The sequence below is a fragment of the Anoplopoma fimbria genome, chromosome 1 (genome assembly GCF_027596085.1).
Source record: "Anoplopoma fimbria isolate UVic2021 breed Golden Eagle Sablefish chromosome 1, Afim_UVic_2022, whole genome shotgun sequence".
NCBI classification, from domain to species: Eukaryota; Metazoa; Chordata; class Actinopteri; order Perciformes; family Anoplopomatidae; genus Anoplopoma; species Anoplopoma fimbria.
The window spans coordinates 21081709-21093013 of NC_072449.1; the positions used below are offsets into that span (position 1 = coordinate 21081709).

Here is an 11305-nt window from a genome sequence, read left to right on the forward strand (position 1 = left end):
CATAGTTTCCCACCTCATTCCTCTATTTAGCAAAAATCCAACACTGTATACCCAGCCCACAAACTTGCAGATTCCCCACCCATCCCATTCCCCAGCGTCATGTTAATGGCATTCCAGGCATTTCACCCGTAGGGCTGTCAGGAGCCCAAATGGTGGGACCCTTACCACACTTGTTTCTTATCTTACCACTGAACAGTATTTGGGTGTATTCTTTATTTTTTTTTAAATGGGATCATTTGGATCTTGCTTCACCAGAAGGTCTGAAATGTTTCAGGTGAAACTACTGAACAGTATTTGGGTGTATTCTTTATTTTTTTTTAAATGGGATCATTTGGATCTTGCTTCACCAGAAGGTCTGAAATGTTTCAGGTGAAACTAAACGATGACGCCCAACATGAAGAAGCTTTCTTTTTTTTTTTTTTTTTTTTTTTTTATACAGTATCATGGTTAAAAAACTATTTTCAATTTCACCTCAATTGAAAAAGTAAAGCCATTCTTTTAGGTATAAATTGAGTTTTTTTTTTCAGGGCTAGTCAATTTTTAAGTGCACTGTAAAAAAAACAACATTATTCTTTAGAATGCATATAACCTATCAACCCATTTTATTATCCCCTTCAAGTTACATCAAAAATACTTTTATTAAATTATTATTATTAATACTTAAGTTGATTTTCAGTTTACTTTATTGAATTTCGAGATAAAACCGGGATTCTGTGTCATAGAGCAAGGTGGCAACAATTGCTCTGATGTAAGCTTTTGACTGAAATATACTGTGATGAATCTTGAGATTAGTGAAACTGATAAAAATAAGAGCATGAGCTAGGGAGCTTGGAAAAAACAACAACATATTTAACAGTCAAAATGAGAGTGGTATGAATCTTCTTATCTAACTGCTGGGCGTAGCAAATATGTGTATTTCCCAAAAATCTCAACCTCTTCTGTCAGTGTGGTTAGCCTGATGCAGAGAGCTGCTTGTGGTTACAGTTGGATGCAGCCTCAGTGCAAAAACATTGTTCTCACTTTCCCTTCTACTCCTTCTGTTTTTATCTGATCCATCTCTCCCTGAACTCTCTTTCTCCTCTTCCTACAAGTCTAATTGGTAATTGGCAACAGGCTTTTTTTGATTGGACAATAGGGGCTGATGGGTAACAGTTGAACCTTGTTGAGAGCCTCCCGACCGTGACTGGATTCTCCAACCAGTCATGACCCCGGAGTCTGAGCGCATGTTTGTGTGTCTGTGTGTGTAAGTGAAGGAGAGAGACAGTAAGACATGGACAGATACACTGTTCACTGCTGCTTGTTTAAACGCTACCTTTTGTCCATTCTTGTGTTTGTGTGTTCCGCACACAGAAGCTAGCCGTGTCCAGTAGATTCTCAGGTCTGCTGCTGTTTCAGTCTTAGGTTGATGAAACACATGTGGGCTGGACTTAAGCTCCTGTTCTTCATAGCACTATGAAAACATACACACACACACTTTTTCTCCAAGTTCAGTGCTGTATTAAAAGGTACCATGTTTCACAATCAACTCCAGATGTTTCTTACTCACTCTCAGTACTGCTAGACACAGGGTCACGGTAAAGGTACTCGTGGGAAATGTAGGCATGTACTAAAGAAACCAAGGGGCGGCTGATTTAGTGTAAGGGCATGTAGACGGATGAATGTTTGGACTCTTGACTGGCACAGAATCTGAGACATTAGGTGACAGTTGATTTATTAATCCAGGTGAATTAAATTAACTACACAGTCTGTAACGTCTCAGGGGTTGAATGGCTGAGGTGCCATGAAACTTAATCTCTACTGAAAACAAGGAGGCTAAATGTGACGTGCAAGAGGAGGTGGGTGGGTGGATGGATGGATGGTGCAGTGGCTCAGATACAAACTTAATCAGCAAATATTATATTTTTTAAATGTAGTTTTGTTCTCAATTATTATTGCAGCACAACTATTTTCTTTGTTTTAATTGTCTTTTTTTAAAATTGCAATTGTATCTATACAAATTAATTCTTTAAATGAATTCGTCAATGTTTCAATGACAGACATTCATCCTTTTTAAAACAATTTTAATCAGTATACAAACATTTTGATTTCATTTAATAAATGAACAACACAGTATAATTTTAAAAAGTTTTAAAAGCGGAGAAAAGCAGATGATTCAACATCTTTGTTAGATTACCAGCCTGCTAAACGAGTTTCTAAGCATCTGCCTTCATGATGCTCAAAGTAAACACAGTTTTAGCTTAAAATAATAAAATGAAAATTGCCCTCGTCTAATTTATGTTCTTTTGCATCTGTATCCAGAATTTTTTATAGTGTTCAATTGACATTTGTCACTTCCTCCATCACCAAAGCTTATGACTGAAATAAATCTTACTTGACTGCCACTGAATTAAACACAGTCAGTGAAATCTCATTAAAGCTTTGCTTGTCTTTCAGCGAGGAGAGCTACGCAGTGATCGACTACGCTCTGAGGGACCAGATCTGGGTGGGTTCCTGCCAGCCCGAGGATCTCCACCTGTCGCCGGTCAGAGGCACCGCCGGCATGCCTAGCTCACGGCAAGCTGGCGCCAACCATCTTTTCCGGCTGCGTTTCCGTAGCAACCACTCCGGTGAAAAGGTGCCCATGATCCTGGGGACGGAGTTGCTGTGAGTGTTTTATTTTGTTATCTTCGTCCCTCTTTATTGTGCTGTTTTTGTGTCACTCGTGTTTCAATCACAGATGTACGAGATCTGCTGTTAAGCATGTGATGAATCACTCTGACATCATCACCCCTGCTTTATCTTTACATACATATGCGAAGGTCAAAGTACACTTAAGGTTTGATAGTTTGTTTCCCTCTCAAGAGAGCAGAGTCTCCAGCTCAGGTCCTTCTCCCTAAAACACTACTCCTTGTTCCTTATCTTTCCTTTATGTGCTCTAATATCCTTTTAAACTTGAAGGAAGAAAATTCCATTATCCCCTCTCCTTAGCTCTTATTTCTTAGTCTCTTTTTGGACCATAACAAGTCACAGGGATATTTTGTTACATCTATTTTCAAGCCCCATCCTGAGCCTTACTGCTTGTTGTTTATGTGACCTAGGAACGGGAAGTTTATTAGTCGTACTGTCTGCCGTCACCCTGTAACACAAACCGGCTGTACCGGCTAATTGTTTTGTTGCCTGAGCATCTTTTAACCCAACCATCTATTCTGGGGAAGGCAAGTCTCTTTGTTTAAAGACTGCTGGTTGTAGCTGTCATGTTTTGCATGAGCAGCGTAAATGATTCATCCTACATCTCACATAGAAATACAGTCAGCTGGTTTGAGCTCTCTTGATATTCCTGTCGGTAGCTGTGTTGTCTCTGTTTGTACAGTAAATGGAGTGAAACGCGAGGTTGTTTAGAAAGATTATATAACCCGCACAAACAAAGAGGATCAGTCATATAGTGGGCTTCGTACAGGGTTTATTTGTTCTAGTTGACGATAGGAATTGCAGTCCATGTGCACACAAATGCACAAGGCAAGCGCTAACACACACACACACACACACACACACACACACACACACACACACACACACACACACACACACACACACACACACACACACACACACACACACACACACACACATTAAGTTTTCACTGTAATTATTTTCTGTGGTTGAAGGCTTTGTTAAAGAGTGTTTTCATATGCACAGGGCCGGTTCCTCCTCATTCCTGTGTGGTTCGAGAACCTCCTTCTGTATTCTCATTACAGGAGTGGTTTCAGCTCCACTGTACAAAGCATTGCCTCTCAATGTCTATTAACTATTTCAAAGCCTTCTCAATCTTTTTTTTTTTTTTTTTTTTGGCATCAGCTGAATGTTCCACAGATACGTGTTGTGTAATTTTGTGGCAACAAAGTTAAACAACACGGTAAGATTTTGAATATGACAATTTTACTAGAGCTTTAACATGTATATTGTTAAAGGTAATGGAAAAAGGTTCAATCAGTGGTAATTAAACATCCTCCTAACAACAGCTCAGTATATGGTGCATTTTCTTGGGGGTCAACAATTGAGCAGAAACATGTCAAAGTGACAGCAATCAGAATCAGCTTTTTTGGCCATGTATGCATACAAGGAATTTGACTCTGGTTTCTTGCGCTCGGTAGTACACAGAAACAGACAAATAAAAAAAGAACTAAATCATGTTGATGAAAAGAAACAACTTAAAGTTAATGCAGCCTCCATACTTCAAATTTAGATCAAAATGCAATGTTTTGTTAACACCCTTCAGCATCACCTACTGCCGTGGTTCTAAACCTTTTATGTTATCCCTTTATCCACGCTATGTCATCTTGTGACCCCTCAGAAAAGGTTGCGTGTCATTGTTTTGTTCAGAGGCCTGAAAGAGAAAAGAAATAGGTGAAGATGTCAGAAAATGTAATTTCATGTAGCAGAAGTCTTTTTAGAAATGATTTTCTTCCCATGTATTTATCTTGGCACCCTTTCTGTTCATCCTGTGACTCCCAGGCTGGAAACCACTAAAGTACTTCATCATCTCCACTGCACACTTCTGTGTTTGTTGATAGGCCTGTGTGTGTCCCTTGTGCTGCTGTCCCTTTACCCTCTCCAGTGGCTCCTCAAGGTGCACCTGGCCTCGGAAGGAACCGCTTAAAAGCTCCGGTGCCAGCCGCAGAAGGGAGAGGCCTCTGGCGTTAAGGACGGCTGGTCTTACTCTCTCTCAGCCTAGGATGTAGTTGTCATGTTTGCACGTCTTTATGTGGATTTGATTGTTTTTAAGGTGTCTTCTGTGGTTGATCTGGGTCAGTGGTGGAATGTTGTTTGGCCCATTGGGCTTCCCAAGGATTGGGCGTGACATTCTTACCATTTGCAATTGGAATTTAAAACCAGTTTTCTTGATCAAAAGCAGTTTGGGCCCCAGATGTAAGCCCCCATGCTGTCTGTAAGTGAAACCTGACAAAGGGACTACAGTAATAGTGTTAAGTGTGACTGTCATGGGCCTGTGTAGGAGGGAATCTTTGTGACATGACTTAAATGTGCTGCCCGCTGAACCTTATGTACTGCCCATGTATACATGAGGGGGTCTCCACTATGAATACCCATTGTTCAGTGTGTGTGTGTCGTTGTGGAAAGCCCCTCGACTCCCTCCCTTGATAGCTTGAGTTTTGGGGCCCTCGGCGAAGATATAATGCTGTGAGTGAGTGCAGCGCTCCGCTCACTGTAGCACTGAATAAACCGAGGAGAGGAGAACCTGGCAACTAGCCATTGTTACGGTAGTTGCTAGGCATTGTTTAAGCTGTTGCCTAGCAGCGGGCTGTTTCCCACGACTATCCCTCCCCCCACCTGTTTTATTACTCTCCCCTCCTCTTCTTCACAGTCCCGTGTCTCATCTTTTAGACGGCAGTCTCTGTCTGCTCTTTGTTTTTGAGGACCAGAATAACTTCCTCCTCTTTTGGCCGTCCATCCAAATGTAGTGCTCTAACCCAACATGACACACGGAAGTGGTGTTACATTATCCACCCTTCTTTGGGCTTGTATCAGAGTTAAATGAGGTAGGGTTGGACAATATGGAGTATTGCCACTATAACATTGCTATAAGAGAATGGGGCTGCTAATGAATATTTTTCACTTTGAAATTAGTTATTATTTTGAACTCTTTAAGTTTACAAAATTTGAGAAAACTGTAAAACGTGTCTATCAAAAGATGACAACTCAAAATTGCTACTATCTATTTTTCATATATAATAATCTGTAAAAAAAATCTGAGCTGTAGGTGTCAAATTTAAATAGTTTGTGTTGTTACACTAGTCCAAAAGCAATTCAATTATCAAAATAGAACATAGAAAAAAGGACAGAATTTGACTGCCTGCTGATTTGTTCTTGTTGTCACAGAACAAAAGGGACAGACCATAAAATCGCAGGACTACTTTGTGGCTCCTCTGTTAATGAGTGTTAAAGCAGGTATATGCATAATTTTGCTTGGAGAAATGAGTCGCTGTATTGCATAAACTTTTCCTGTATAGTTTACTTTACCACTGAATTTCATTGCAACTCAAGTCGGGTTTCAATGTGAAATTCCACACATTCTGTCCGAAGGCGGGTCAATGTTTTTCTTTTTGTGGAAATGAAACCGTAGAATTGTACTTCTTCTCATGCTGGTCAGTGTGAGCATTCCTACTTTCAGTTCTGTTAAGCTTGTGCCATACCTGTGTCTGTGTATCACCGTGTGAGGTCTAGGACGCTGCATACTAATAGACTGATCTTTGTCACAGTGACATGATGTAACAGGAATTCAGAAAAGACAGCTGGATCGGAGATGGCACAAGGACGTCTGTGATTCTCTCCTCCTTTCTGTCTGTGTCCTCCTCCTTTTCTCTGTACCCTTTTGTTTGGTGCCCACATGTCAGTGCGTCTTCCCTCTGATGTTGTGTTCTGTCCAGAGTCAATGAATTGCGCTTCTCTATTATTGAAACAGAGCCGCTACAGAAGTCTGCAGCAAAACAGTTCTGTTAGTCAGACACGCAGCGATAACACAAAGCAGCACCGGTTATGTAACAGCCCCAGCCGGAGAAGGAGAGTCTGTACGTCTGTTGCACACTTTGGCATTACTTTAGATTTTTTTTTATACTCCGTCTGCTTTCGTTTAAGTTGTTGATTATCTTACCAAGTCTGTTTTTGATAACGAGAAACTTGCTGATGGGAATTGTTCCCCTCTGCCTGGGAGTTTCCGGTCAGAGAGATGTCATGTTTTTGTCGGGGGGAGAAGGAATTATACCCGAATATCGTTCTGACCTGTGGTAACATGGAAACAAGCTGGGGAATAGGTTGAGAGTAAACAATTTGATAGGAGTGAGCGTAAAAGGTCGGGGGTGGGGGTATAACAGTGGTCTGGTGGTGATTTGAAGTTGGCAGAGATTAGAAAGAGGCTGTCATCGCTCTTTATCTGCTTGTGAGAACGAGGTTTTACAGTTCAGCAGCAAGATCTTTCTTCTTTTCGGAGGCAAAGTGAGAATTTTTGGCATTCCCTTGCCCGTTGGGATGAATGGTTAAAGGCAGAGGGAGCGTTACTACACTCTACTGCTTAAAAAGGCTTGTATTCATCTAGAGAAGAGGCCATCACCTGCCGTTTGTGCATATGCAGTATTCACATGCCTGCATCTAAACAGACATACATACTCTCACAGGCTGTTTTTTTTTTTTTTTTTTAACCTGAACCCTTTGGTATGTGCCTCACATTCCACAGATAACCATTAAGTGCTTCTCAAACACATGTGGTTGCCTGTGCTCGACATATTGAATACATGTGCATTCATAGTTTCCATAAAGTATTTCAGATGTTGAAGCATGCGAAAAGCGACCTGTCACGATGGTGTGTTGTGTATGTGCACATCTGTCGGCATGTGTGTCCAGCTGTCAAAAGCAGTGACTAACAGATGCCTTTCCCACAGAGCAGTTAGGATGTCAGAAGGACTTCTGATTCAGTACGGAGTAGTTAGCAGGCCCTTTTTCCTCTAGCGCCACCAGCAGGTTCACATTTGTGTTAAAATGTCTCAAAGGATCGCCATGAAATTTGGTCCGGACAATCATGTTACTGTCACAATGAATTGCACTTTCATCTCGCCCTATCAAAATGTCTCCAATACTTTGATTAGTGACCAAATTCTTGCTAAGTTAATGACATTCCCAACAGACTCAGCTGTACTACAAGATAACATGGCAAACATTATACATGCAAAATATCAACATGTTACTGTCACTAAGGAATAACATAAAATGGGCAGTTGTTGAGGAACACACCAAATATTAATAAGAAACGCCAATTACCAATTATTTTACGGACTACACCAGGAAATATTTAATACGACGGGTACATTATTAGACATAGTAGAGGGTACCAAAGTGAAGTCAATAGCATGATAGGTGATGATTTGAGATTGTAACGTGTCTCATTTGACTCCAAAGGTCACACTTTTATCAGTCATAATATTGCATTTTGGGTGCACATTGAAGATAATCATTTTATTTAAAGGTTTGAAGTGATTTCATACAGTTGACCCCATTTGTACAGCTTGTGTGTCCGGTAAAGGATCAAAACGGCATGATGGGAAAAAATAAATAAATGGGAGCACAATAATGAGGTCTGACTCATGGGACTGGCCTGTTCGCGGTCCATTTGTGCCCTTTGGGAGGAGCGTCCTGCTCTCAATCTGTGATTCTCTGTTCCTGCGGTATCTATCTCTATGATTCAAGCCAATGGTGCTGAGTCAGAGGGGGGCCTACATAACCCCCTTTTATCTCTCCCACTCCCCACTCCCACCCCCCCTTTCAGAAGTCTATGAGAACAGGTGAAATGGGATAGTTTTGTGGAACTTGACCTGTGCGACTCCACCCACTGTTTCTTTCCCATGAAACACACACTCACACACACACACAAGAGAGGGAGGGGAAGCAAAAGCAGGTCTGTTCCCTCCTGGGAATCGGCCTTGTGCTTGTTCTCCCCCGTTCTCTGCGACTGAAAACAAACCTCTGTTCTCTCATCGACAGGGGACAGAGAGGAGGGAGGGAAAAGGCAAAACTCGCTGTGCAACTAAGTGATCCATTTGTCTCAATAACCGTCAGCTTGTGACGTTCATTTATAACTGCCAACGTTCTCAAAACCGCTGTGACATAACATTTGCCACATCTGTAATGGAAACTCAAAACAATTAAACTCCCTTCAACCACAATTAAGGAGTGTGTGTGTGTGTGTAGCTCTCACAGCACTGTCAAGTTTTAGGAGTTTTGAAGTTAAGAAAACTCCCCATAGTGTTTAGAACTATTTTAGCTCCACAACAGTTTAATAACTTCATGTTCTGAAATGTGTTTTTTTAGGAATGAGCGTGCTCGATGGATCAGTGCCCTGGGCCAGAATGTCAACAACAACAAGAGTCAGGACAGAACCAGTAAGTTGCCACAAACACTCAAATTCACACTCTGAAAAGGCTCCCTAAACTCTCCTTTGGGCCTCTTGCACCACCTTGTGGTCATTTAACGTCTTTTTCTCGGCTAGATTTGGCTTGTAAATTGAGATATATTCAAATAAGGCCGGTGTAACTCATAGATTTTGTGTTTGTGTTGTAGATGCAATGCAGGTGGAGGTGATCAGAACTTACACAGCCAAGCAGCCGGATGAGTTGTCCCTGCAGGTGGCTGATGTGGTGCTGGTCTCACAGACGGTAGATGATGGTACGTAAGCTCTCTCTCTCTCTCTCTCTCTCACTCACTCACTCACTCACTCACTCTCTCACTCCACTCACTCTCATTTTCCACCTTCCCGTTTCAACTGTGTTCTTTTATCTTGCACTTTTTCAGAAACTGTCTTTCTTAATACCCGTCTGTCTAAAAAAAAAATGGACCTTGCGCCTTTTTGAAAATGTGGTTTTAAAAACCTAGACAAACACACAGAGGCCAAAGGTCATATCCCTATTCGGTGACCATAGCAACTGTCTTTCCTGTTAAAGAACAGACAGCATTGAGCATCAAAAGCGGATCACGTGGAAAACACATAACGTGCTTCAGTTTTTTTTTTCATGTGTCACTGCAATTTCTCCTCTTAGGCTGGTATGAAGGTGAGCGACTGCGCGACGGAGAAAGGGGGTGGTTCCTCGCCGAGTGTGCCCAACCAATCACGTGCCAGGCAACCATCGAGCGCAACATGCAGAGGATGGATCGCCTGCAGGGGTTGGAGACCAATGTGTGAGCCGGATGAGGCCGGTGCTTAAAACCACAGAGGGATTTTCTCAGCTGGTGGTCGTCCTTTGACTCACCAGTGACCTTCCTTTTTAAAGAAGCGAACCCAAACAATTGATTTCAGTAACACCATCAGTGACCTGCCTTCAGGGACCAAGTGGACCAGGCTGCCTAACTGTTCACAGTGGGTTAAAGATGAAGCCATAGTTCTTAAGACTTCAGCTCAGCTTCCATTAAATATCCGGCATACTGTCTACTGAGTTTCAAAGCAAATACAGAAGAAGAACAAAAGATTTCCTTAATTGCCGACAGTTTCCTTGTGTGGGTGGGATCTGTCACATTCATTCATTACCCTGTTGGGAAGAAAACTTCACACCCACTGCCAGAGTCAATTTTTTTCATCACCCCGCTACTTAACAACTGTTGGTGTGAAATTTGTACATTTCTTTTTATTTTTTCCCAAAACATATTTTTGGAGCGTTAGCGATGTGCTATGTAATAATTGGAACCACGGTATCGCTATAGGAGGTAGAGTAGTATAATAGTGTGGAGATGACAGCAGCCTGATGTGTGCTCTGCTAATGAGGATCATCAGGCCATGTAATTAGGAGCTTTGTCAGTAACAATGTTACTATGAACATGTTGGTTGTGAAAGAGATAATAAGGCAAGACGGTAGGATTTGGCAGCTTCTTTACAGTGTGTGGTTTAGTTTAGGAGTGTGGTTTCAGTAGCATCTGATGGCAAGTGAAACTATTACAATGATACTTACAAAACAAACTACATATCGGTGTATGTTTATGTTTTTTGTATGAACGCTACTTGTCTGAAGCCCATGACACTTTGTGTGAACACAATAAGTCGTAATTCATTTAATAATGACAATAACAGTTCTAGGTAACATTTCAAGTCATCCACGGGTTAAGTAGAAGGGCCAAGTAGCTGTCCTCTACTTACGCTGTTTGTCACCAGTTAATGTCACCACCATGAATCAGACTCTACATTTGTGTCACAGATCCCATTTTTCTCTCCATCCACTCAATGATTTGGACAGCCTGAAATATCACACACCCTAGATGCCAGCCAGGGGTGTAAATAAAAATCCCCCCTCAGGATTTATATCTGTGATGTTACAGAGGCAGGCTGAATTAAATTTGTGTGTGCCGACAGTGAGACCGGAAGAGAAGCACACCCCTGCTTTTAAAGTGATTGTCCAGCGTGAGTCATCTTTTTTAGCGTTGCCATGCCCAGCCAAAGGAAATTAATGGCTTGGTCAGATTGCGGTGATAACAGCATCAATCAAGCCCACTGCTCCGGCCCCAACCCGAATGACAACCTCAACTGTGGAGCCACATGAAGCGAGGTATGACGGTAGCGGGCAGAGCATCCAGCAGGAAGGGCATGGGTATCCAGACCAAGCTTTGCATTTGCACTCAGGGAAAAAATAAATTAGCTTAGCGATACCACACATATAAGCATGAACTGATCTTTATTTCAATAACTTCCTGGACTTGTAACTATTGTAAATCATCTGTGTACATGTAAATATGTAAAGCAGCCTGAATTGTACCATATGTCTGCCAAAATACAGATTTA

The 11305-nt window shown here is 41.7% G+C and overlaps 1 protein-coding gene across 2 annotated transcripts in view; it reads left to right on the forward strand.

Annotated features, from left to right (window-relative positions):
• The window catches only part of LOC129107589 (rho guanine nucleotide exchange factor 26-like), a 28943-nt gene extending 17753 nt beyond the window's left edge, over positions 1–11190 (forward strand). For both annotated transcript variants that reach the window (XM_054620276.1, XM_054619470.1), the window contains exons 12-15: positions 2434–2643; positions 8854–8924; positions 9103–9207; positions 9579–11190. In XM_054620276.1, coding sequence (XP_054476251.1) covers positions 2434–2643; positions 8854–8924; positions 9103–9207; positions 9579–9721 — 529 coding nt within the window. In that variant the 3' untranslated portion in view covers positions 9722–11190. The remainder of the gene's footprint in view (positions 1–2433; positions 2644–8853; positions 8925–9102; positions 9208–9578) is intronic.
• The last annotated feature ends 115 nt before the right edge of the window (positions 11191–11305 follow it).